We start from the raw sequence: 24,729 nt of genomic DNA, 5'->3' as shown, positions 1-24,729 counted from the left end.
CACAGCCTGAGTCCAGAGACTTGGTGATGGGGCACAGAACAGGTTTTTGGGGAAGCAGAAAGATTGGGGGGCCTGTGAGATATACGGCATGATGAGATGGGTGACCCCCCCATAACATGATGGTAGGGGACGGGGAATGGTGGCATGTGGCTGTGCAGGTGAGGGCCAGTTTGTGGGTGTTGAGGGGCCAGGTTATACACACACACCCCCACATGCAAAACGACAAGGCCTTGATACTCATTCTACTTGTCCCCAAATGTTCATAGGGACCCTAGGAGCTAGTGTCCCCGAAGGGGTATGGAATGGGTAGATGTGCTTTGGGGGACCCCGCTTGGACCTTTCCTCTTCTTAGAGGGTCCTACTTAGGAGGTTTGGGGCCAGCAGTGCCAAGCTGAGAAAGGGGGTTGGAAACAGCCCAGGGCAGAATGTTGGGTGCCCCTGACTTTCCACTCTCGTTCCAGGGAGACATCCAGGAGATGCTGATCAGCAGGGACCCCCAGGCTGCCTTCCAGGCCTGTGAGCTGCACCTTCCAGGATGTGACCCCACGGTGAGTGAAGGGCAGGTCTGGCCTGAACCCCCAGATCCAGCTAGTGACCTCAGCCCCGGCCTGGCCCTTCTCGCCTGTCTGAGCCCTGACCCTGGAGGTGCCAGGGCTGTGGCCTGGGGTTAAGGGGGACAATCTTCCCAGCATCCCCAGGCTGAACCAGAGACAGAGACGCCACCCCCCAAAAGGAAGAAGGGCAAGGGGAAGAAGAAGGAGCGGGGCCGCAAGGGAAAGGGCCGGAAGAACAAGGACAAGGACAAGGCGACCTCAACCCCCACCCCGGGGCCTCCAGACACTCAAGTAAGGAGCTGTGGCCTCTCACCTTTACCAGGCCTGGAGGCCCTGCCTCAGTTTCCACTCTGCAGTCTGAGTTCTCCCTTTCACTGAGGCCCTAACCTTGAGCTCTGGGCTGGGGATGCTCAAAGGGCGTTTGCTCTCTCTCTCTCTCTCTCTCTCTCTCTCTCTCTCTCTCTCTCTCTCTCTCTCTCTCTCTGTCTTTCTCTGTCTCTCTGTCTCTCTCTCTCTCTCTGTCTCTGGGGGATACTCAGAGGGTGTTAGTTCTCTCTCTCTCTCTCTCTTTCTTTCTCTCTTTCTCTCTCCTCCTCTCCTCTCCTCCTCCCTGTCTCTCTCCTCCTCTGCCTGCTTGCCTGTCTGTCTGTCCGTCTGTCTGTCCCTCCTTCCTCTCTCTGTCTGCCCAGCCACACCCTCCGGGCTAGGCTGTGCCTGGCTCAAGGTCAAGTGGGGCGCTCCCGGAGTCTGGCCCCGAATCCAGCCCCTGACCCCAGCTCTGGACGCTGGAGCACAGCTGCCCAGCCCAGCCCGGCCTCTCCACCGCCCCCGGGGCTCCCCCTGCTGGCAGCCCGGCGCAGGCTCGGGGTGTCCTCTGGGTCCCCCGCCTTTTCGTCCCTGGTTTTGGCTACCCGGCTCTTTCCTGGTGCTGGCCTGGGTTCGAACTGGCGCCTTACTCTGCGCCCCGCTTCCACTTCGTCTTTATTGCCAGAACCGTTCGTCTGTCACGGCTCCTCCGCCCGCTGCGAGCCCGCCTCCGAGCCCCTGGCCTGCTGCTACCAGCGCCCCGGGGATGGGGACCGGGTTCGGTACTGAGACCGTGATCTCGGGCAGCAGCGCCCCTGACTTCGAGGTCAGCATGCAGAGTACTGGGGGGCAGAGTGGGGTCCAGCACTGGGAAGTTAGGGCCCAACAGAGTGGGCTTGTGTGTTTTGATCTTTCCAGGGGGGCCTGAACCCAGAAAGTGGATCTGAACTGGGGACCCCGGAATCGACGTTGGCCGGAGAGGATGATGAAGGGGGTAACCCCACCTTGGGCCCCAACTTCCGGGCAGCTGAACAGTCATTGCAGACTCAATTCCAGATCTTGCCAGTGAGCTGGGGTGGTGGTTTTGGGGAGGGGGCCCTGCACTAGGATCTAGCTGCCCCCCTTGTTGTTGTTGTTGTTGTTGTTGTTCTGTTTTGCTTGTTTGGGGCCTCACCCTTCTATGTTCAGTGGCTCCTCCTGGCTATGCATCAGGAATCACTCCTGGAAGTGCTTGGGGAAATGCTATAGGATGCCGGGGATAGAACCCGGGTCAGCCGTGTGCAAGGCAAACATCTTCCCCGCTGTGCTCTTCTCAGCTTTTCTCTCCACATGAACCCAAGTGCTTGCATGTGCCCTTGAATGTATGTTTATGAGGCACGTGTGATGTGTGAGTACATACGTGATCAAACGACATGTGCATGTGTGACCTGGTTAGCTGTCACTTCTGTATCTGAGACTTGGGGTTCCCCTCTTTCCATTCCAGGACGCTGGAGAGAAGGGGGCTAAAGGAGAACCAGCGGTGGTTGAAAAGGTGAGGAGGGCCTGGACGGGACTGGAAGGGAGAGAGATTGTCTGGGTGGGGATGGGGTGCTGGGAGGGGACGGGATTCACGAACCACGAACTCATATCTCCCCTTAGGGATGGAAGTTTCCGGGCCCTCCGGGAGTTGCAGGACCTCGCGTGAGTGCTGGCGTCTCCCCACTTCCTTTCTTGCAGCTGTAGAGGGAAGAGTTGGGTGGAAGGTTCTGGACCAGCCCAGCCCACTGTTAGGACTTTAGGGGTTCACATGCTGTCCAGTGGGTTGGGCTGGGAGTTGGGGTGACCAGGAATGGCTGAAGGGTAGCCTGGCCAAAACCCTGCCCCTTCCTTTTGTGACTTCCCTTTGTCCCCAACAGGGCGTTACTGGCCCACCAGGCCCTTCCGGCCCCCCTGGAACTTCTGGGGACAGAGGCCTGCCGGTAAGAGACCCCAAGACATTGATGGGCATTGAGGTTGGGCTTGGGGGTCTGAGTGGCTGGGACCTCTGTCTGTCTGTCTCTCTTTTGTTTTTGACCACACCCAGCAGTGCCCGGGGTGACTTCCAGCACTGCGCTCTTTGTAGGTTTGGGGGGCCCATGGTATGCCGGGGATCAAATCCCACTTAGCCATCTGCCTTCCCCACTGTTCTATTACTCCGGCCCCTGTTTTGGTTTTTGGGCCAAGCCCCACAATGCTCAGGGCTTCCTCCTGGCTCTGTGCTCAAGGATCCCTCCTGGGGTGCCAGGGATAGAACTCAGGTCGGTCGTCTGCAAGGCCAGCGCTACCTCCATCTTTACTACTTTGATGATCTCCCTCTGCCCCCACCTGACTCCCTTCCCTCTATCCTCCTGTCCGTGTCCCCCCAACAGGGCCCCCCTGGCCTCCCAGGAATACCAGGAGTGGACGGTATCCGTGGCCTGCCGGGCACCGTGATCATGATGCCGGTGAGAAGGGGGTGAGGCCGGGCCTGCTGGGAAGGGAAACCCCAGACCCACGAGATGGGGACCCACTCATCCCACACTGCCCACCCCCCCAGTTCCACTTTGCAAGCAGGTTCCTCGGAGGACCCCCAGTGTCCTTTCAGCAGGCCCAGGCTCAGGCGGTGCTGCAGGAAACTCAAGTGAGTTGGGAGAACAGTGGGGGGGGGGGGCTGGCAGGGAGGGGGTGCTGGGAGGACTGAGAGAAGGACATTGGTGGCATCTAGAAAGCCATTCTTAGGGGACAAGTGTCAGCTTTGGGGAGGGCCAGAGAGAGAACAGGGGGCAGGCGCTAGCCTGGATGTGGCCCCAAGACTGGTTTGGTTCCTAGCACTGCTAGAAGATCCCCCAAAACACCACCAGGAGATGCTCCTGAGCACCGCTAGGTGGGGCTTAATACAGCAGGGGCTGGGGTCAGAGAGATACATAGTCGGTGGTTCGAATCCTGGTATCCCATATAGTCCCCGAACCTGCCAGGAGCGATTTCTAAGCGAACATAGAGCCAGGAGTGATCCAAAAAGAAAAAAAAAAAAAAAAAAAAAAAAAAAAGAAAACAACAACAAAACCAACAAAAAGCAGCAGGGGCTACAGCAATGGGACTGCTGGCCTGGCTTTGATCCCCAGCATCCTTTAAGGAGCCCCTGAACACCACTGGGTGTAATCCCTGAGCACAGAACCAGAAGTCAGCTCTGAGAACTTGCTAAAAACCAAACACACAAACTCACCACCGACCCCATCAAGAGCCTTAGTTGGGGGTTGGGGGGCGTGGGTGGGGGTTCGGGAACCTGAGGCTGTGCCTCTCTCTGTCTCTCCAGCTTTCTATGAAGGGCCCTCCTGGCCCGGTGGGGCTCACTGGGCGCCCGGGTCCCGTGGTAAGTGATGGGTGCTGTGTGGGATCAGAGTACTTCATGGAGAGGGGGTGCCTACTCGAGCCTACCCACTGTCTCGGTTTTGTTTTCCTCGCCCTGCCCAGGGTCTTCCGGGTTATCCTGGTCTGAAAGGAGAGATAGGAGAGATTGGTCCACAGGTGAGGGGGATGGAGGGGCAGGGGGACCCCCAATGTCTGTGTGTCCTCAGTAATGCTGGAAAGTTCTCTGCCTCTCTGTCTTGGGACCCTCCTCCCCCTCCCCCTCTTCCCCTCATCTCCCTTTCCTCCTCCTCTTAGGGTCCCCGAGGCCTTCAGGGACCTATTGGGCCACCTGGCCGGGAAGGCAAAATGGTGAGTGACTCTGGGTCCTCTACTGTGCCCTGTCTGACCCCTTCCTCCACACCAGGCTCAGTGGGTGTTCCTGGTTCAGGACCCCCAGATCAGGCACTGCCCTGTGGGGAGGTTCCGTGTGCGCTCTGCCTGTGTACTCGAGGCCTCGGGTTCGACCCGCTCCCTGCTCCCCCTCAAACACTAATAGAGGTTTCTCTGGCATTGCCCCTCCCTTCCCTGCTAGGGCCGGACTGGAGCAGACGGAGCCCGGGGCCTGCCTGGGGAAACAGGACCCAAGGTAGGTGACAGCCAACGGGTGGGGGGCTCTTGGGGGCAGGGGAGCAAGCAAGTGTCAAGGCGGCAATGGGGTGTCGTTTCAGGGCGACCGGGGTTTTGACGGCCTCCCTGGGCTGCCTGGGGAGAAGGGCCAGCAGGTGAGTGAGCCCCTGTAGCCATGGCCCCCCCAATATCTGTATCCACCCCAGACACACCATGCCCCTCTGGTACCCTGACCCCCTCCATGTGTCTGAGTCCTCCACTTTGGGGGGATGCTTTGCTCCCCCATTTCACCTCTTCATTCTCCTCTGCTCCATCCCAGGGCGATTTTGGCCGGGTGGGGCAGCCAGGCCCCCCTGGAGAAGACGGCAGGAAGGTGAGTCTGGGGGGTGTGGGGGGCTGGAAGGCACCATCCTGAGTTTGGGTGTACAAGTTCTGGGTGAGGTGTGAGGATCTACCGCTAGGGGGCTGGACATGGGCGGGAGAGTCAAGGCAGGGCTTGTCAGGTGGGACAATAGTCCTGGGGTGCCCCAGGCCCCCCTCCCCAGCTGATGTGTCTTTTCTGTAGGGAGTGGAGGGACCCCCAGGTCCAGTTGGCCAGGCCGGGGAACCGGTGAGTGGGGCGGACTCCACTGGGTGCAGTGGGAGGGTGGTGGGACTCTATTGGGGGATAGGCTCACCCCTCTTTTCTCCCTGCAGGGTCTCCGGGGACTGACAGGTCCCAGAGGCTCCCCTGGCCCCCTGGGACGAAGGGTAAGACTGTTTCCACACCCCTGAACCCCTCTCTCTGCATTTCTCCTTCCTTCCTATGTCCTCTCCCTTGTCCCCAAACTCCCCTCAGGATCTCAGACCCAGGCTCCTACATTGGGGCTATCATATTCAACTCTACTCTTCCCCTTCAGGGCATCACTGGTGTGGACGGTGCTCCGGGGCCCAAAGGAAATGTGGTAGGTGCCTGTCTCTCAGGGCTCCTCCATGAACCCTAAGGCCCTCCATTTCCTCATCTCTCCCCACCCCTCTGAGGCTAATCGATGCCTCAAGGATATGAACCCAAGTCCACTTCTCTCCAGGGGCTTCCTGGAGAACCAGGCCCTCCTGGCCAGCAGGGGACCCCCGGATCGCAGGTCTGAGTTGTCCTCCCTAATGTGGGGAGTGGGGGGCACCCCTAGGGTTTCTCATGTTGCTTTGCTCACTGTCTCTTTCTCATGTCTGCCTGTGCCCCCGTGCCCCTGTTTTGGTCTTCAGGGACTGTCTGGCCCCCAGGGACCGATCGGTGCCCCCGGAGACAAGGTGGGTGTTGGCTCACCAGCCCCCCAGTTTTTATTCCTCTTCCCCCCTTTATTACCTGATGGGAATGAGCTGTGGTATAATTTCCAGAGCCAACCCAGAGCCACAGCTGTGGCCTTGAGTGGGCCTGGAAACCAACCCAAGTCAGAGTCCTCCCAGGAGGAAAGTTAGAATTGGGGGGGGGGACCCTCAAGAGCTGGAAATATTAAAAAAAAAAAAAAAAGAGAGAGCTGGAAATATCAAGGATTGAGTCGGGATTAAGGTTCTTGTCTCTATTGGGGCAGTGTTGGGCCATACCCGGCAGTGCTCAGGTATCAGTACCCTTGACTCTGTGCTCAGTCAGGGTTCATTCCTGGTGGGGCTCGGGGTACCAGGGATCGAACCTGGGTCAGCTGCATGCAAGCCAACTGCCCCCCCAGTACTATTGCTCCTGCCCATGGTAGGAGACTTCAGAGCTCAGTAGAGTTGGGGGAATGACCATCACTCATTATGTTTGGGCCATGGTCTGCCTGTCCTTAGGCTTCAAAAAGTAGCCCCGTGTCTGGGCAGGGCTGTTCCTGGGGGTACACTGAGTTCTGAGCACCCCCCCCCCATCTCTCCCTTTCTCATTTCTTTTCTCAGGGCCGCCCCGGAAATCCAGGCATTCCAGGCGTGCCAGGATCTGAGGGTCCTCCGGTGAGACATGGCAGGAGGGAGACAAGGGAACTTTGGGTTTAGGGGTTGGTGCTCAGGAGCCTGGGGGTGACCCTTCCCCAAACAGTGCCAGGGATGGAGGAGGCTGCACCTCCTGCACCTCTCTGAGCCACCTCCTGGTTTGCCCCTTGCCTCCACAGGGCCACCCAGGCCACGAGGGTCCCACAGGCGAGAAAGGAGCTCAGGTGAGTGACTGGAAAGAGGCTGAGGAGGGGGTCGGGAGTGGGACCCTGACGGGGGGGGGGTTTCTCTGAGAAGGGCAGGACTGAACTCTATTGATCTCTCCATGCAGGGCCCAGCAGGGTCGGCCGGACCACCCGGCTACCCTGGACCCCGAGGTGTGAAGGTAGGTGCTTCCGGGGACCCCAGGCAGTGCTGGGCATAAACTTTTGTGGGGAGAGGGATCAGCCCCTTAGGCAGACGGGGAGAGTTTGGTTCCTGAGGGGGGCAGCAGAAAGTTGTGTTACTAATCCCCAACTCAGCAGTACAGAAGCCAGCTGAAACTAGACTACATATATTCGCTCAAGTGAGGGTGTAGTTGGAATAAGGGCTGATTATTATTATTATTATTATTGTTATTATTATTAATTCTTTTGGGTCACACTCAGCAGTGCTCAGGGCTTGCCTTTGGCTCTGTGCTTAAGGATGTCTTACTCAGGGGTCACTCTTCCTAGCATGATCTTTGAGGCTGTACCCTCTCTCCAGCTCTAGTTGTGTGGTTTTTTTGTTTTGTTTTGTTTTGTTTTTTTTGGGTTACACCCAGCAGCGCTCAGAGGTAACTTCTGGCTCTACACTCAGAAATTGCTCCTGGCAGGCTTGGGGACCATATGGGATGCTGGGATTCGAACCAACGTCCTTCTGCAGTCAAGGCAAACGCTCTACCTCCATGCTATCTCTTTGGCCCCTCTAGTTATTTGTTTAATATATATATATATTTGGAGCGATAGTGCAGCAGTAGGGCATTTGCTTTTCATGCACTTGATCCAGGGCAGACCTTGGTTCCATCCCGTGTCCCAAAGGGTCCCCCAAGCCAGGAGCGATTTCTGAGCGCATAGCCAGAAGTAACCCCTGAGCATCCCTGGGTGTGGCCCCCAAACCAAACATATATGAGGGCTGGAGTGATAGCACAGTGGGTAGGGTGCTTACCTTGTACACGGCGGACCCGGGCTCAATCCCTAGCATTCCATATGGTCCCCCAAGCCTGCTAGGAGTGATTTCTGAGTGCTGCCGGCGTGTCCCAAAAACAAACAAAAAACTATTAATATCGTTAACATTTAAGCATTCATGTTGAATAATACATACTAATACATTCTAAATACGTAATTATACCTGTAATTGCAATCTGTGTTGTAGCAGTGTTTAATTACATTGCAAATCAGAAACCAACTAGCCACAGTTGGTTTCTGGTTTAGTCTATAACGTAACTGGTGACTCCGAGTTCCTTAAACTGCCCTGGGCTATGATCACTGACTTTTGTTAGTTTCGAGCCAATTTCACCGTCTGCGTAGATTTCTCTTTTGGCCTTTTCGCGTCCATGCCGGCATCAACTTCCCAGTTTGTCCATTTCATGTTGATTTCACGATCTGTCCATTTCCGGCTCCTGTTCATTTCATGTCAATTTCACTGTCAGTTCCCCGTCTGTTTCCTTGTATTATCAATTTCGCCTGGCTCCCTGTTTTGCTCCGGCAGCGGGAGTCTATTATTCAAGACCCAAGCGCTGGCCAAGTGCAAGGACGCTGCTTCTCATCCCCGTTCATCTCGGCCAAGCGCAGCATTTCCTGCCGCCCGTGCGGTGCTGGGCAGCTGTGCTCCCTTGGAGCTGGCGCTCAACACAGACTCGCCTTGTTGCCAGCCACAGAGTCCCATTGTGGCCCGGACAATGAGGAACATTCCTCCGCTTCAGACGGGGCCCAGGGCCTGGAATGTTCCTTCTCCTTGTCCTGCCAGAAGTAATCGCGGACACGGTGTCTTCATGCGGTTTCCCCACCGTACCTCTTGGGAGTCCATTGTTTAGAAATTGGGCCGTTTCTGAACCCTGCTTTTACGCCTTCTGTGGGAAAGAGAATGGAAAGTGCAAATGGGGGTTTAGGCGATGGATCTGGCTCAATCCCCAGCACCCATTAGGTTCCCCCGAGCATTGCCAGGAGTGATCCTTGAACTCAGAGCCAAGATTTTGGCTCTGAGCTCTGCTGGGAGAGGCCCAAAAAGGAAAATAAACAGTGGTGGGGTTAGGGGGAAGGTTATTTCCTTTAGGATGCTTCTTTTTTTAAAATTTTTTAATTTTTATTGCTGCTTTCTTTGGTTTGAAGCTACGCCCAAGGGTGTTCAGGGCTGACTCCTGGCTCTGCACTCGGGTCCATCTTGGTGGGTTTATGGAACCCTCTAGGATGCTGGGGATCAAACCCTGGTCAGCATCATGCAAGGCAAGAGCCTTTTCGGCTGTCCTAGCTCTCAGAAAGTCCTGAAAGCATTTTATTTATTTATTTAGCTTTTCTTGGGGGGCGCACCCATTGGTGCTCTGTGCCCAGAAATCACTCCTGGCGGGGCTGGGCGGTGGCGCTAGAGGTAAGGTGCCTGCCTTGCCTGCGCTAGCCTTGGATGGACCACGCTTCGATCCCCCGGTGTCCCATATGGTCCCCCAAGCCAGGAGCGACTTCTGAGCGCATAGCCAGGAGCAACCCCTGAGCGTCACCGGGTGTGGCCCAAAAACCAAAACCAAAAAACAAAAACAGAAATCACTCCTGGCAAGCTCAGGGGACCCTAGGGGATGCTGAAGAAGGAACCTGAGTTGATCACATGTTTACCTTCCCTACTTTGCTGTCACTCTGACCCCTGAAAGCATTTTTTTTTTTAATCTTCCAGGGAACCTCTGGCAACCGGGGCCTCCAGGGAGAGAAAGGAGTGAAGGTGAAGGAGGAGGGAATTAGGGGTGGGTGAAGGAGAGCCCCAATAATGAGCCCTGGGGCTGTGTCCCCCAAAACCCTAACATCTAACCTATTCCCCTGCCCAGGGAGAGGATGGTTTCCCTGGTTTCAAGGGTGATGCGGGGCTCAAAGGCGATCTGGTAAGGGGACCCCACATGGTGAGGTGTGGTGTGGGGACTAAAGGGAGGGGAATGCTTAGGGCCTGAAGTGGGACCTAGAAATAGAGCCTTATTTCCATCGTAGGGGCCCCCTGGTGCCCCTGGTCTTCGGGGAGAGGATGGACCAGAAGGGCTGAAGGGGCAGGAAGGATTGGCCGGCGAAGAGGGGCCTCCGGGATCAGCAGGAGAGAAGGTGAGTGTCCTGTGTCCCTTGGAGACACCCTCGGACTGCAGGCACGGTGTCACCCATCTTTTCCACTGTCCACCCATCTGTCCACTTCCTGTTCCCTCCACTGTCCCCTCAGGAGCTCGGTTACCTTTCTGCCTCCTTCCTGCCTTCTGCCCAGCACTGAATTTCCTTACCCCTTACCTCATTCATGCTTTTATTTTTTTGATTTTGGGTCTTACCAGGCGATGCTCTGAGGTTATTCCTGGTTCTGTGCTCAGACATCACCCCTGGCAGGCTCAGGGGACCATATGGGATGCTGGGATTCGAACTGCCATCCGTCCTGTGTTGGTTGCGTGCAAGGCAAATGTCTTACCTATCACTCCGGCCCCTCATTCAGGCTTTTTTCCCCAAAAATAATTTTTGGGGGCATACTGGCAGTACTCAGGGGTTCCTCCTAGCTCTTGTGCTCAGAAATTATTCTTGTCAGGCTTGACCCTATGGGATGCTGGGTTGGAACCCGGGTCAACCACATGCAAGGCAAATGCCCTCCCCGCCGCTGTGCTATTGTCCCCAAGACACCCCAGTTTGCCAATTTCTGAGCTCCTTTTTTTTTTTTTTTTTTTTGGTGTTTGGGCCACACCCAGCGGTGCTCAGGGGTTACTCCTGGCTGTCTGCTCAGAAATAGCTCCTGGCAAGCACGGGGGACCATATGGGACACCGGGATTCGAACCAACCACCTTTGGTCCTGGATCGGCTGCTTGCAAGGCAAACGCCACTGTGCTATCTCTCCAGGCCCTGAGCTCTTTTTTCTGTCTTCTCTGCAGGGCAAGCTTGGATTGCCTGGGCTTCCCGGCTATCCAGGACGGCCAGGCCCTAAAGTAAGTAGGAAAGGAGATGTGGGTGACCAGGAAAGGTGGGGGATCTCTGACACACCCACCGCCTGGCGCCCACTTCTCCCTTCTCTGTCTGCACACAGGGATCAAGTGGATTCCTGGGACCCCCGGGGCCATTAGGAGAGAAGGGAAAGCGGGTAAGTTGTGAGTGTGCGTATGCATGTTAGCATATATGAATGTGTGTATGTAAAGGTATGTTATGTAAGTCAGTGCAGACACCAGCCAACATGCAGAAGGAAGGGGCTTTTGGGCCACTTTTGGCCTGGCGTCTTTGCCCCATAACTTTTTTCTTTCCCTCCCTCTGCCTTCTCTCTTTCCTCTAGGGGAAGGCAGGGCAGCCAGGCCTGGAAGGAGAGCGGGGTCTGCCGGTAAGAAAAGGGGGTTCTCCCTCCCACTCTGTTAAGCTGAGGGCCAGCAGGCTAGAGGGGGGCAGTGAGAGGAGTAAGGGGTTCTGAATGGGTGGAAAAGGGGCTTGGGGCAGAAAGAGGTCCCCAACTTCCCTTTCACTGCTAATCTTAGCTTTCTTTTTTTTTTTGTTCAGGGCTCCCGTGGAGAAAGGGGCCAGCTAGGAGCCACTGGACAACCAGGCCCCAAGGTAAAGGGTGATGGCCCTTCCCATTCCTTCCAGCATAATCGGGCTCCTTCCAGGCCTTCAGTATGTGGGTTCCTTCATTTCAGGGTGATGTGGGCCAGGATGGGGCCCCAGGAACTCCAGGAGAAAAGGTGAGTGTTGGGCGGTACATGCGTGTTGGGGGATGGCAGAGGTGGGAGAAATACCGCACCCTTTCTGCCAGAGGCGGGTCAAGGACTCAACGTCCTCCCTGTCACACACGGGGTTTGGTGTGGGCAAAGGAACTCTTAGGGAGTTTCACACACACTTGGACACACACACACACACACACTCAAGTGTCGGGGAAACTCACCGTCTTCCTCTTTCCATTTCAGGGACCCCCCGGTCTGCAAGGCCCCCCTGGATTCCCTGGGCCCAAGGGCCCCCCTGTGAGTAGCCTTGCCTGGTGCGGTGCTGGGGCGCGCAGAGAGTAGATGCCCCGCATTTCGGCCTCACCTCACTCCCTCTTTGTCCCCAGGGTCCTCAAGGCAAGGATGGGCGACCAGGGCACCCTGGTCAGAGAGGAGAACTGGTGAGTGGACCCTGTGGGCTCGCCTGGAGTTGTTGGGGCTCAGTCATGATGGTGCTGGGTAACCCTGTGGTGCTGTGGATGGGCCCAGGGGTCCCACTATGAAGCTTTCAAGCTTTCTGTCCCCAGTGCTGACTCCGAATCAGTCACTTGTTATCTTAATTCCTGCCCACTCTGTCCTGCCTGGAGGGGGCCATGGTGCCATATACATTGTGCTACGGGGAGCTCCTATTCCATTCTGGATGCTTATGGGAAGTTGCAACCCACCCGGTAGGCAGAGTTCCCCTGATGGTCACATATGGTCGCACCGGGGATTGAACTCCCGACCACACAGGATGGCAGCAACTTCCTCCTTCCACTTTTCCCCACTAGCTCCGTTTCTGCACCCCTGTGACCACCCCCATTTCCTGTCTATCCTCAGGGTTTTCAGGGCCACACAGGCCCACCGGGACCAGCCGGAGTCCTGGGCCCTCAGGTAAGACATGTTCCTATGACAGTCTCCAAGTTCGGTGCCTGTTTGGGGGAGTTTTGGGGAGTTGGTGGATTTCAGGTACGCCCTCCCCGCTCATGGCTCCCCTGCTCTGTGGCAACAGAATCCTTTTGTCCTTTCTCTCCAGGGGAAAGTTGGGGATGCCGGGCCTGTGGGTGACAGGGGTTCCCCAGGGCCCCCCGGACCTCCTGGAGAACATGGCCTTCCGGGCGCTGAAGGCAGTGAAGGTGTCAAGGTCAGCCAGGTCCCAGAACACCCCAGCACAGACCAGGGGGCGAACTTCCTCTTTGTGGGGTCTGATGTCCCTACTCATGCTCCGTAGGGAGACCTGGGCCCACCGGGACCACTTGGGAAGGAAGGACCAACTGGACTCCGGGGCCTGCCTGGCCCCCTCGGAGCGGTTGGTGACCCCGTGAGTATCCACCGGAGCCCCCATCCACCCCTCTCTGCAGGTACAGCGGGAAAGGAATGAGGGGCTCAATGGAGGGATGTAGGGTGGCAGGTCGTGGTATATGTGGGACCCACCATGCACATAAAACTCTGGAGGTTGAGACCCCTGATGTGGGGTACCTGGGCTGAGGGTGGGATCCAGAGCACCCCCGTGAGTGAGCACAAACCCCACAGGAATAATTTTCTCCTCCAGGGACCTGCTGGCTTGAAGGGGGACAAAGGCCCTCCAGGCCCCGTCGGGGCCAATGTAAGTTTGACACCCAACTGTGCAGGTGGGGTTCAGGGACGGGGACCCCAACTGTCACTATGGCCCCCACATTGGCATCCACAGCAGGCCCGAGTCACCTAGAGAGTCTCAGTTTCTTCACCTATAGCCACAGCCTTGAAATGTTTGGGGTGGCCGGGGATGAGACGGGTTCAGAGGAGATTCAGGGCAATGCAAGCCAGTGAGAAAAATAGTTCAGGGTCAGAGCTGTAGTACTGTGGGGTAGACACTGGCCTCGTACAGGGCCAGTCCAGGTTCCGTCCCAGCCATCCCACATGGTCCACATGGTCCCTTCCCCCAGCCACCTCTACCCCCAGTTCCTCCAGAAGTGGCTCCTGATTGCAGAGCTAAGAGTAAATCCTGAGCACCACCATTTGTGGCCACAGTACTGAAAGGAAAAGAAAATAGGGACCGGAGAGATAGCACAGCGGTAGGGCTTTTGTTTGCCTTGCATGAGGCTGACCAAAGACAGACCTGGATTCGATCCCGGCATCCCATATGGTCCCCGTGCCTGCCAGGAGTGATTTCTGAGCACAGAGCCAGAAGTAACCCCTGAGCACGGCTGCCCCTCCACCCCCAATTAAAAAAAAAAAAAGAAAAGAAAATAGTGCAGGGTCTGAGGGATAGCATAGTGGTGGGGGATTAGCCTTGTACGCTGCCAACCAAGGACAGACCCGGGTTCAATTCCTGGCATCCCCTACGGTCCCCCAAGCCTGCCAGGAGTGATTTCTGAGCATAGAACCAGGAATAAGCCTGAGCACCACAGGGTGTGATTCAAAAACAAAAACAAAACAAAATAGTGCAGAGAGGAGAAGGAAGATTTGGGTCCAGGCTGTTGGACTAATTGGGTCCTACAGGTGAGCTGGGTGGCCCGAGCTAAGAGCGTTTCTAGTGGGCCCGGAGAGATAGCACAGCGGCATTTGCCTTGCAAGCAGCCAATCCAGGACCAAAGGTGGTTGGTTCGAATCCCGGTGTCCCATTTGGTCCCCCGTGCCTGCCAGGAGCTATTTCTGAGCAGACAGCCAGGAGTAACCCCTGAGCAACACCAGGTGTGACCCAAAAACCAAAAAAAGAGCTTTTCTAGCCAAGAGAACAGCTTGGTTTTTATTTTTGGGCCACACCTGGCAGTGCTCAGGGGCTTCACTCTGGCTCTGCATTCAGGAAACATTCCAGGTGGTGCTCTGGGTTCCTTATGGGATGCCGGGGATCGAATTGGGGTCAACCACACACAAGGCAAATTCCCTCCCTACTGTTTACTTCTCAGGCCTTAGGAAAGAACAGTGTGTGCAAAAGCCCCAGGCCTGGCTGAGAAGGAAATAGGGCGTAGTTTGGAGAGGAGAGGGCGAGAGAGGGGCACACTGGGAGCTGAGGAAGGATTTAGGCAGAGGGAGGAGCCTCAAGCTGTGGGGAGGGGACCCCCACTCGTGCAGAGACCCCACCGTCTTCTCCCTCTCTCTCTGCAGGGCTCCCCCGGAGAGCGGGGACCTCTGGGGCCCACAGGGGGTATTGGGCTTCCGGGCCAGAGCGGAGGTCAAGGCCCCATTGGCCCTGCTGGCGAGAAGGGGGCACCGGTAAGTGCTCCAACCCTTCTTTTCCCAGCACCCCACTTCTACCCTGCTTTGGTTCTTGAATCTTAAATCTGGTTTTCTGATCCCTCCACCAGGGTGAAAGGGGTTCTCCAGGCCCAGCCGGGAGAGACGGACCTCCAGGTCCTCTGGGCCTTCCCGGGCCCCCTGGACCCGCTGGCCCTTCTGGCGAAGAGGGGGATAAGGTGAGAGCAGCTTGTGGGGGCTGGGGTGGGGGCCTGGAAAGAGAGGGGGTCCCTGCTCATGTCCTTTCCTTGGCAGGGAGAAGTGGGTGCCCCTGGGCACAAGGGTAGCAGAGGCGATAAGGGGGATGCGGTGAGTAGGGGCCCCAGGCGGGGAGGTGGTGTGCCCTACCATCTTGCACCCCCAATTTGGCATCTGCCTAGGGACCCCTGAGCCAAGGCGCTGTGCCCAGCTCATGCTTCTGCTTCTGCAGCTCTGACCCCAGTCTCAGAGCCCAGGAGTCACGCTTTGGACCCATCAAACTCATGGGATGGGGCCACAGCTGCTTTATATTACTTTCGGTGAAGAGGTGGGGGTGAAGGTGGGATTGGCTATTGTTGGCCTTGCCCCTCTATGTTGACGTCTTTCTTCCCAGGGTGCACCTGGACCAACAGGGATACAGGGGCCCGTAGGACACCCAGGACCCCCGGTGAGTGTTCCCAGCCTGCTGGGCTCCTAATGGCAGGGATCTGGGGTTCCCTCACTGTGCCCCAAGCTCTTCTGCCCCGTCACTCTGAACCCCATCTCTGTGGTCCAACCTCCACTCAGACCCCACCCCTGAGCTCAGATGCCAAGTCCTCAGACTCAGCCCTGGAAGTTAACCTGCTTTGACCTTGACCTCCTTTGAGGTCACTTGAGGTCCAGCTTACTTCTGGCCGCCCCAACAGCCTTCACTTTGATCCCCCAAGTCCAGCCCCATCTGACTCCCCAACTCCCCACACTGGCCTGCCTCTCCCTCTACTCCAGCCCATGACTTTGGTTCTTACCTTGACCCACCTCGCAGGGTGCCGATGGGGCACAGGGACGCCGGGGTCCCCCAGGCCTATTTGGGCAGAAAGGCGATGATGGGGTTCGGGGCTTCGTGGGGGAGATTGGTCCCCCTGGCCTGCAGGTGCGTGTCTGGGTTTGGGGGTGTGGCCCGTGGTTCCCCTCCCACCCTGGTCCCCAATCTTATTTCTTCACCCCCAATCTTGTTTCTTTGTTTTTTCAGGGGCTGCCAGGCCCCCCCGGAGAGAAAGGCGAGGTTGGAGACGTGGGGTCCATGGTACGGATGCAGAGGCAGGAAGGGGGGGGGCTTTGGGTGGAGCCTGGGTCGTGGGGAGCCATAAGACTATTTATCATTTGAGAACGCGCTCAGTCATGTTCAGGGTTTACTTCCATCCCAGTGCTTGGGGCCCTGTGGTCCTGGCGATCGAACCCCAGGTCTCCACATCCCCTCTCACTCTCCCTGTCTGATGTTTTATTATTAACTGGTGCTCTGGGTGACCCAGATCAGGACCCTAGGGCCAGCTGCTTGCAGGTCACTCCTGCACTGTCTCTCGGCCCTGCTGTGCTGTTTATGCCACTTGAGCATCAAGGTCACATCTGGGGTGGTCACTGGAGTTTTTGGGGTGCCTTGGCCGCTGCATGCATGTCTCATCATCCCACAGGGTCCCCACGGAGCTCCAGGCCCACGAGGTCCCCATGGCCCCAGTGGAGCGGAGGTGAGGATTGGTGGGGGAGGCTCCAGTTGCTGCGAATGTGGGGCACTCATTTCTGCATGATTCGATCTGACCCCCCATATCCAGGGTTCCCCAGGGCTGCCTGGAGGAGTTGGACAGCCAGGAGCAGTGGGCGAGAAGGTGAGAGTGAGAGGCGGGGCTTAGGGGGTGTTGTGGGCTGGCTCATAGGGGTGGAGCTTAGATTAACTGGCTAGTAGGTCTTTATTGGACACACCCATTTGGGGCGTGGCTTTGGGGCGTGTTTTGGTGGGCGTGTCTTCACTGGGCAGGGTCGCTTTGGGGCTGGGTGGGGTGTCCAGGCCAACCAGCCCTCATCCCTGAGCTGCCTATTTGGGGATCCTCCCCACTGATCCTCACTTTGCTTCCTGCAGGGTGAACCTGGACAGACTGGAGATCCCGGGCCCCCAGGAGCCCCAGGAGTCCCTGTGAGTGAGCGTGTGTCCTGGACCTTGTATTAATTTCAGGGGACCCCACCCCTGGGTGTCTCTGACCAGCCACCGACCCAGGGCTAGTCTGTCCTAATGACAGACCCCAGAAGCTTCTTTCTATCTTCTTTTTATTTGAGGGCAGGGGTGCTCAGGCCCGGCAGTGTGGGTGTTGCTAGGGCTGGGGCCTCTGGGCTACATGGACCAGACTGGCTTCTTAAACTGCTTCAGGTTCCCACAGGGTCTCACATAACTTAAGAAATAGTTTGTTCAGCACAAACCAGTGAATGTTGGCATCTGTACACAGCTGTCTGATGCCCGGGGTTGCATAAACATTTCTTGGCTAAAAGGGGAATCCAGTGAGAACCATTTTCTAAACCAGCCACGCATGCCCAGGACAGACAGCTCCAAACCGACCTGACCCCTGACCCTCTCTGACTTCCGGGTGTGGACTCCGCTCACCCCTCGTCTCTTGTTTCTGCAAAGGGACCCCGGGGAGATTTTGGCGACAAGGGAGACGCAGGACCATCAGGAGCTGCTGGCCCCCCGGGAAAGAAAGGCCCCCCCGGAGAGGATGGGGCCAAAGGGAATGTGGTGAGTTAGTGGGAGGTAGAGAAGGGGCCCTGGTGTGTATCTGCTCCCTAGCTCCCAAGCAGTGGGTCCCATTGGTTGTCTTGTGTGAATTCCAGCCAACTGCAGTCCAGTATTGGCTGAACAAATAGTGAACCAGGGTGTGGATGAAGGGCCCAGTGGATAAGCGAGGCTGTGGGTGAATGGTCCAATGAGTGGGTGAGGGCGTGATTGAAGGATCCAATGAAGGCTTGGATGAGTGGTCCAAGTCGTCAGGGCATGAATAAATGAGGGTCTGAATATGAATGGATGAGGAATGGAATGAATAGAAGAATAAATTAAGGCACGAATGAAGGCAGCCACAAATGAATGAGATCATGAATGCATGGTTGGAAGAAAGAAGGAAGGAATGTTTCAGTGGATGAAGAATGAAGAATGAAGGAGTTAACGACTGTACATGAATATGCGAGTTAAGATTAAGGCCATGGGGCCGGAGAGATACGTTAGCGGTTAGGCTTTTTCCTTGCAATCGGCTGACGTAGGACAGACCTGGGTTTGATTTCCAGATCTCATATGCTCCTTCCAGGAGCGATATTTTTTGTTTTGTTTTTGAAAAAGGTCACACCTGGCAGCACTCAGGGGATACTCCTGGCTCTATGCTCAGAAATCGATCCTAGCAGGCTCGGGGGACCATATGGGATGCCAGGATTCGAACCACTGTCCTCCTGCATGCAAGGCAAACACCCTACTTCCATGCTATCTCCAGGAGTGATTTCTGAGCGCAGAGACAGGAGTAACCCTTGAGCACTGCTGGGTGTCCTTCAAAAACAAAAGCAAAAAGAGATTAAGGGCATGGAGGTCTAAAAGGATGAGGGCTTGCAGGAAGAAGGAAGGGAGGAAGAGGGAGGGGGGGTCAATCCATCCTTAAACAACCCTTGTTCATCCTGCTCTGGGCTAAACTCTACTCTCCCGGGATCCCTGCTGAAAGCAGGAAGGATCATCCATCTTTGGTTTGTTTTTGGGTCACATCCAGTGGTGCTGAGGGCTTGTTCTGTGCTCAGAGAATATTCCTGGTGGGTTTGGGGGACCCTATGGGATGCTGAGGATCGAACCTAGGTTGGGCGTGTACAAGGCAAAAGCCCTCCCCACTGTGCTTTTGCTCTGGCCCCTTGAGAATCATCCTTGAGTGGCGGAAGAAATAGCTCAGCGGTAGGGCATTTGCCTTGCATGCGGCTGATCCAGGTTGGACCTCAGTTCAATCCCCGGGGTCCCATATGGTCCCTCAAGCCAGGGGCAATTTCTTAGCGCAGAGCCAGAAGTAACCCCTGAGCATCACCGGGTGTGCCCCCCCCCAAAAGAATCATCCCTGAACTGAAGTTTAATCCCAGATGATGAGAGGGTTAGGAGTGGGTCTGGATGGGGTGTGGAAGTGGGGACTCTCCTCCAGCATCATGAGGGTCTGAGCTGGGAAGGGCAGGCAGGAGGAGCACCCATTTGCGGGACCCTCTGCATCTTCCCACCTAGTTGCATCCTTTTACTGGGGATTCATGTCTCCCCGAGAGCCCTCTTGGGTGGGTAAAATGAGAAGATCCAGGTCTTGTTCTTGGGGTGCCTGGGAATCTTAGAATGTTCTGGGCCTGCCCTGTGCATCAGATTCTGCAGCTGGGGTGACTCACGAACCTGTCTTCGTTCCAGGGCCCCAGGGGACTTCCTGGAGATCTCGGGCCCCCAGGAGACCCTGGCGTAACGGTGGGTATGGCCCCTCCTTCCCCCCACACCGCATGCCCCAAATCTGTTCTGTCTCCCCACCCCATCCCACACCTGGGCGAACTGGTCCCTTCACTTCACTGGGCGAACTAGTCCCGTCTCGAGTTCCCACATGTCCCCCAGATCTCCTGACTCTCCCACACAGGGTATCGATGGTGTCCCAGGAGAAAGGGGAGACCCCGGAGATGTCGGGGCACCGGTCAGTGCTGGGCAGAGTGTGTGGGAAGGTGATGGGAAGCAGGAGGGGGTGGGGTCCCCAGGTGCTGCTGCTCTCTTCTGGGCAGTCCCTGCAGTGGGGAGATGGGGGAATGGGGATATGAGGGTAAGAGGAGAAATGGGGGTGTTGGGGAGTCAGTGCTCTCCAGAAAGGAGTCACTTCCTGGGTTCACATCCACAGGGCCCACCTGGTGCTTCTGGGGAGTCTGGCCCCCGGGGACCCCCTGGAAAGAGGGTAAGTGATAGTGTCCAGCTCCAAACCCCATGGCGACTGATCCCATCCCCATCTTAACCCCCATATACCCCAGCCCCACACCCTCATGTCTCGAACAACCCTCACAGCAGCCCCATCCTTTCTTTCTTCCCCAGGGTCCCCCCGGCCGCCTGGGCCCTGAAGGCCGAGAAGGGGAGAAGGGCGCAAAGGTGAGTCCTGGGGGTTCATGTGGAGGACTGTGACATTTGACCTGAATGCGGCTGTGATGCCCCACCTTTCCCCACCTTGTGGCTCTGCCTATGGCCCATGACCCCCCCCCCCAATTCTGTCTCCTCTTGTCCCTGTCAGGGGCTGCCTGGCCCAGATGGCCCTCCTGGGAGAACAGGCCCTGTGGGGGTTCGGGGCCCCCCAGGGCGTGAGGGGCCCGAGGGTCTTCGTGGAATACCCGGCCCTGTGGTGAGTACGGCAGGAACAGTGTGGGGGGTCCCCCACGGGCCAGAGCGGGGCTGGGGGTGGGACATGGGCACTACAGGTCTAGACACCAGTTGTTTTGTTTTTCTGTCCCAGGGCGAGGCTGGCCTGCTGGGTTCCCCCGGACAGACAGGCCCCCCCGGACCCCTGGTAAGAACCCGCTGTCTTGGCCCCCGATCTGTCCACGCGTCACTGTGGGTTTCCACACTTTCCTTTACTCTAACCTCAGTTTACACTGACATCCACACACCGCTGACCAACCCAACCATCTTTCTGTGCCCCTTCCCCACCCGCTTCCTCCCCACCCTCACCCTGAAATATGTTCTGGCCCATGTCACCACCCCTCTAGTCATTTTAGGGGAGGCCTGAGATGCACCATGAAGACTTACCTCAACCCTGTTTCCCACCCAGGGTCCCCCTGGCCTCCCAGGACTGAAGGGAGAGCCCGGCATCAAGGGGGAGAAGGTGAGTATTCCCCATTCACTGGGGCTGGGGCTGGGGTCCCCCCAGAACCCCCCTCATGCCTTCTCCCTTCCAGGGCCACATTGGACTCGTCGGTCTCATTGGCCCGCCTGGGGAGGCAGGAGAAAAGGGGGACCGTGGGCTGCCAGGCATGCAGGGGTCTCCCGGCCCCCAGGGAGAGCTTGTGAGTATTCCCTAAGTGTGGGGGGGGGAGGGTCTGTGCGAAGCAGGGGCAATTTCTGGAGTCTTATTGGGGCTGTGTGTGGGCCCAAGGCCTGCAGCTCCTCACAGACAACCCCCATGTCTTTTCCAGGGCAGCCGTGGCCCCAAGGGCTCTCTGGGCGTCCCGGGGCCCCCTGGCGTGGCGGTGAGTAGGGGAGTTTGTGGGGGCAGGGGGGTTATGTGGGACAGAGCAGCCCAGCTCACACTCTTGGTCTATATCCACAGGGACCTGCTGGAGAAAAAGGAGCCAAGGGGTCCTCGGTGAGTGGGGGCCCCTCCCAGGCACCTGCAGACACGCACAAGCCATTACTCTCATTTCGAGGCTCATTGAGGCTCCTTCGATCATGTGCTTGCTCCTTGTTGATTAGAGCCCCCTGAGCTGTACATCCTCGGTCTACTCCACCTCCTTGACTGTCTAAACTGCTATGAAGGACAAAGGCTTCTTTTTTTTTGTTTGTTTTGTTTTGTTTTTGGGCCACACCCGGTGGTGCTCAGGGGTTACTCCTGGCTGTGTGCTCAGAAATAGCTCCTGGCAGGTACGGGGGACCATCTGGGACACCGGGATTCGAACCAACCACCTTTGGTCCTGGATCGGCTGCTTGCAAGGCAAACGCCGCTGTGCTATCTCTCTGGGCCCAAACGCTTTTTTTTAGCCAGAGCAAAAGTTCTTTAGGTTCCCGAGGTTAAAATCTGGTAGAAACACACATTAGCTTCAATCCCCAGACCTGTGAGTTCCTCTGCGTGTATCTGCATGTATGTGTTTATGTATCTACATATATGTTTGTGTCTGTGTGTTTGTGGGCACCTGAGAAAGTGTCGGCGTGTTAGCAGGAACCAGGATGAGGCCTCCCAATGTCCAAACCCCCAATGATTTCTCTCCACAGGGTGCGCTGGGTCCCCGTGGCGACAGGGGCCCGCCAGGACCTCCTGGCCCCCCGGTGAGTGTGTCTAGGACCTGCTAGATTGTTCCCATGGGTTAGGTATTAGGGTCCAGAGCCTGGTGAGTGGTCTTGGCTGGAGTGGGGGTCTAGGGGCCTGGGTGGGTTCCAACTGGGCTGGGCTTGGGGCTCTCCTAACCTGTGTTTTCTATTTTCACTCATTTCCTCCCCATCCCCAGGGGCCCCGGGCTGAGCTGCAGGGGCTGCTGGAGCGACACCGAAGAGCACTGCATAGCCCAGAGGATGGCCTGGAGGAGGTGCTGGCCTCCATGTCGTCACTGAGCAGGGAGCTGGAGCAGCTGCGCCACCCACCAGGCACGGCCGAGCACCCGGGGCTGGTGTGCAGCGAGTTGCAGCGGGACCACCCCCGACTGCCTGATGGTGAGGGGGAACCCGGGGGCGGCAGGAGGATCCCAAGCCTGGCCCACTCATGAGCTGTCCCCACAGGGCAGTACTGGATCGACCCCAACCAGGGCTGTGCCAGGGATGCACTCCGCGTCTTCTGCAACTTCACAGCTGGTGGCCACACCTGCCTGTACCCCGACAAGAGGTTTGAGATGGTGAGTCCAGGGGGTGAGTAGAGGAGACAGCAGTCCAGAGCAGCTGTGGTTTCGCTGTCACAGTGGCTGTGCCCCAGGGACAGTGTCATGAGCAGGGAGAGTGCCCTGTCAGTCTTGGGTATTAATCCACCAGCTCTCTCCATCCTTCACTGCTGGATCAACCCTCTCCTGAAGCCCACACAAATGCTGGGAGACCCAAGGCTTGTGCTCTTTGACCCGTTCTTATCCCCAGGTGAAACTGGCCTCATGGTCCCGAGAGAAGCCAGGGAACTGGTATAGCACCTTCCGGCGAGGGAAGAAGGTCAGTCACATGGGACCCTGGGTAGGACAGACCCAGCGTGGGGGCAGTAGGGAGCCTGAGCAGGACAAGAGGACAGGCCGGGTGGTCTCTGTCATTGGACTGAGGATGGCTGGCCCCGGGGAGAGAGTGGGGGAAACCCCCATGCATGGTGGACATTTAGGGGCTGAGAAGTGATATGGGGGGGGGTGAGTATGCCAGCAGTGGGACTGGCTGTGCAAAGGGAGAAAGTCGCAGTGGGCTGGGCGCTGCCCTTAAAGCAGATGGCATAACCCCATCGGGAGTGACTCCATGAGCACAGAACCAGGAGTGAACTCTGGGGTTCACCGTGTCTCCAGATCTCCCCCCAAATGAAAAGGGAACGAACAAGGTTTGGAGCACTAGCACAGTGGGGCAGGGCTCTTGCCTTCCACTCGGTCAATTCGTTTTGATCATGGCATCCCATAAGGTCTCCTGGGGACCCCCAGGAATGATCCCTGACTTCTCCCTGATGTGGCCTCAAAAACAAAGCAGGGGGAGGGCCGGAAAGATAGCATGGAGGTAGGGTCTTTGCCTTGCATGCAGAAGGACAGTAGTTCAAATCCTGGCATCCCGTATGGTCCCCTGAGCCTGCCAGGAGTGATTTTGTGTGTGTGTGTGTGTGTGTGTGTGTGTGTGTGTGTGTGTGTGTGTGTGTGTGTGTGTGTGGTTTTTGGGTCACACCCGGCAATGCTCGGGTTATTCCTGGCTCCAGGCTCAGAAATTGCTCCTGGCAGGCACGGGGGACCATATGGGGCGCCGGGATTCGAACCGATGACCTCCTGCATGAAAGGCAAACGCCTTACCTCCATGCTATCTCTCCAGCCTACCAGGAGTGATTTTTTTAGCCTAGAGCCAGGAGTAACCCCCGAGCGCTGCTGGGTGTGACCCCCACCCCCCAAAAAAAGGCGGGGGGGGGAGACTAGAGGAATGGCTGTTCTGGCTGGCATGGGAGTTGGGAAGTGACAGCCAGGTCCCACTTCCTGCCCTCACCCCAGTTCTCCTATGTGGACGCGGACGGCAACCCGGTGAGCCCTGTGCAGCTGACCTTCCTGTCCCTGCTGAGCGCAGGCGCCCAGCAGACCTTCACCTACCTCTGCCAGAACTCAGCTGCGGGGGGCCTGCGATTCCGGGGGACTTGGGGGGGAGAGCTGAGTGTTAACCACACAGCGCCGGCAGCCGCTGCCTCTCTCAGGGTCTCCCGGGACGATTGTCAGGTAAGGGGGTCGCATGCCCGGGGTTGGGGCTGGGGAGGGTACCCACTCCTGTGTGCCCCCCTCACCCTGCACCCCTGTACCCGCAGCTCCGGAAGGGCCAGGCCCAAACCGAGCTGCAACTCAGCTCCTCTCACGGCCGGTTCCTGCCACTGCTGGACGTGGCCTCCCCGGACTTCGGCCAGGCCAACCAGAAGTTCGGGTTCCTGCTGGGCCCCGTCTGCTTCAGCAGCTGAGAGTCTGGAGGGCGGGGGAGCAGGACTGCCAGACACCCCCCAGCGGACACTTAAATGGTGCTGAGGCCTTTGAGCTGCCCTATTTATCGGTTAAGTCTCTCCTGCTCATGGCCAGACTGAAGGAATTTTCTTCCTTCTACAGCCCCTTCCGGGGGGCCTCAGTTGAGGTTTAATCCCTTCCCTCTTGCATCCCACCCATGCACCCCAAAATCTGCCTCTTATCCCCTCAAACTCTGGTGCTCCTATACCTCCTTGTCGACCACTGGATTCGCCCCTGCCTTGCCAAGATCTCCCGCAGCTATTTCTCTGAACATTTTGGGGTGAGGGGGGTCCCCTGGCTGAGGAACTGAAGTCTTGCTCCAGAAGAAAGTGGGACCCCCTTGGTGGAGCTGTGAGCACCCCTTTCGCTGCCTCAGCCTGACTTCAAAGGCTGCCTGTCCTCCCCTTACCCCCACTAACCCCTCTCCTCAGATTCACTTGGGGAGCAGACGGTATAGACACGGAAGGTGGA

At 57.3% G+C, this 24,729-nt stretch overlaps 1 protein-coding gene across 1 annotated transcript in view; it reads left to right on the top strand.

The window, feature by feature from the left end:
* COL5A3 (collagen type V alpha 3 chain) overlaps positions 1 to 24,494 on the top strand; it is a 31,251-nt gene extending 6,757 nt beyond the window's left edge. The window contains exons 8-69 of the mRNA XM_049788337.1: positions 462 to 563; positions 711 to 845; positions 1,546 to 1,686; positions 1,779 to 1,925; positions 2,344 to 2,391; positions 2,756 to 2,818; positions 3,248 to 3,322; positions 3,415 to 3,498; positions 4,171 to 4,227; positions 4,329 to 4,382; positions 4,521 to 4,574; positions 4,798 to 4,851; positions 4,934 to 4,987; positions 5,152 to 5,205; positions 5,398 to 5,442; positions 5,529 to 5,582; positions 5,732 to 5,776; positions 5,900 to 5,953; positions 6,075 to 6,119; positions 6,738 to 6,791; positions 6,950 to 6,994; positions 7,102 to 7,155; positions 9,672 to 9,716; positions 9,820 to 9,873; positions 9,977 to 10,084; positions 10,885 to 10,938; positions 11,037 to 11,090; positions 11,277 to 11,321; positions 11,495 to 11,548; positions 11,632 to 11,676; positions 11,899 to 11,952; positions 12,042 to 12,095; positions 12,514 to 12,567; positions 12,710 to 12,817; positions 12,905 to 12,994; positions 13,226 to 13,279; positions 14,761 to 14,868; positions 14,961 to 15,068; positions 15,145 to 15,198; positions 15,482 to 15,535; positions 15,890 to 15,997; positions 16,097 to 16,150; positions 16,536 to 16,589; positions 16,674 to 16,727; positions 16,979 to 17,032; positions 17,519 to 17,626; positions 19,298 to 19,351; positions 19,515 to 19,568; positions 19,767 to 19,820; positions 19,955 to 20,008; positions 20,148 to 20,255; positions 20,367 to 20,420; positions 20,682 to 20,735; positions 20,809 to 20,916; positions 21,046 to 21,099; positions 21,180 to 21,215; positions 21,839 to 21,892; positions 22,072 to 22,273; positions 22,340 to 22,452; positions 22,685 to 22,753; positions 23,767 to 23,985; positions 24,072 to 24,494. Coding sequence (XP_049644294.1) covers positions 462 to 563; positions 711 to 845; positions 1,546 to 1,686; positions 1,779 to 1,925; positions 2,344 to 2,391; positions 2,756 to 2,818; positions 3,248 to 3,322; positions 3,415 to 3,498; positions 4,171 to 4,227; positions 4,329 to 4,382; positions 4,521 to 4,574; positions 4,798 to 4,851; positions 4,934 to 4,987; positions 5,152 to 5,205; positions 5,398 to 5,442; positions 5,529 to 5,582; positions 5,732 to 5,776; positions 5,900 to 5,953; positions 6,075 to 6,119; positions 6,738 to 6,791; positions 6,950 to 6,994; positions 7,102 to 7,155; positions 9,672 to 9,716; positions 9,820 to 9,873; positions 9,977 to 10,084; positions 10,885 to 10,938; positions 11,037 to 11,090; positions 11,277 to 11,321; positions 11,495 to 11,548; positions 11,632 to 11,676; positions 11,899 to 11,952; positions 12,042 to 12,095; positions 12,514 to 12,567; positions 12,710 to 12,817; positions 12,905 to 12,994; positions 13,226 to 13,279; positions 14,761 to 14,868; positions 14,961 to 15,068; positions 15,145 to 15,198; positions 15,482 to 15,535; positions 15,890 to 15,997; positions 16,097 to 16,150; positions 16,536 to 16,589; positions 16,674 to 16,727; positions 16,979 to 17,032; positions 17,519 to 17,626; positions 19,298 to 19,351; positions 19,515 to 19,568; positions 19,767 to 19,820; positions 19,955 to 20,008; positions 20,148 to 20,255; positions 20,367 to 20,420; positions 20,682 to 20,735; positions 20,809 to 20,916; positions 21,046 to 21,099; positions 21,180 to 21,215; positions 21,839 to 21,892; positions 22,072 to 22,273; positions 22,340 to 22,452; positions 22,685 to 22,753; positions 23,767 to 23,985; positions 24,072 to 24,218 — 4,581 coding nt within the window. The 3' untranslated portion in view covers positions 24,219 to 24,494. The remainder of the gene's footprint in view (positions 1 to 461; positions 564 to 710; positions 846 to 1,545; positions 1,687 to 1,778; positions 1,926 to 2,343; positions 2,392 to 2,755; positions 2,819 to 3,247; positions 3,323 to 3,414; positions 3,499 to 4,170; positions 4,228 to 4,328; positions 4,383 to 4,520; positions 4,575 to 4,797; positions 4,852 to 4,933; positions 4,988 to 5,151; positions 5,206 to 5,397; positions 5,443 to 5,528; positions 5,583 to 5,731; positions 5,777 to 5,899; positions 5,954 to 6,074; positions 6,120 to 6,737; positions 6,792 to 6,949; positions 6,995 to 7,101; positions 7,156 to 9,671; positions 9,717 to 9,819; positions 9,874 to 9,976; positions 10,085 to 10,884; positions 10,939 to 11,036; positions 11,091 to 11,276; positions 11,322 to 11,494; positions 11,549 to 11,631; positions 11,677 to 11,898; positions 11,953 to 12,041; positions 12,096 to 12,513; positions 12,568 to 12,709; positions 12,818 to 12,904; positions 12,995 to 13,225; positions 13,280 to 14,760; positions 14,869 to 14,960; positions 15,069 to 15,144; positions 15,199 to 15,481; positions 15,536 to 15,889; positions 15,998 to 16,096; positions 16,151 to 16,535; positions 16,590 to 16,673; positions 16,728 to 16,978; positions 17,033 to 17,518; positions 17,627 to 19,297; positions 19,352 to 19,514; positions 19,569 to 19,766; positions 19,821 to 19,954; positions 20,009 to 20,147; positions 20,256 to 20,366; positions 20,421 to 20,681; positions 20,736 to 20,808; positions 20,917 to 21,045; positions 21,100 to 21,179; positions 21,216 to 21,838; positions 21,893 to 22,071; positions 22,274 to 22,339; positions 22,453 to 22,684; positions 22,754 to 23,766; positions 23,986 to 24,071) is intronic.
* Positions 24,495 to 24,729: the final 235 nt, after the last annotated feature.

Source organism: Suncus etruscus, chromosome 15, assembly GCF_024139225.1.
Source record: "Suncus etruscus isolate mSunEtr1 chromosome 15, mSunEtr1.pri.cur, whole genome shotgun sequence".
Classification (NCBI taxonomy): domain Eukaryota; kingdom Metazoa; phylum Chordata; class Mammalia; order Eulipotyphla; family Soricidae; genus Suncus; species Suncus etruscus.
This window is presented reverse-complemented; position numbering and strand designations above follow the sequence as displayed.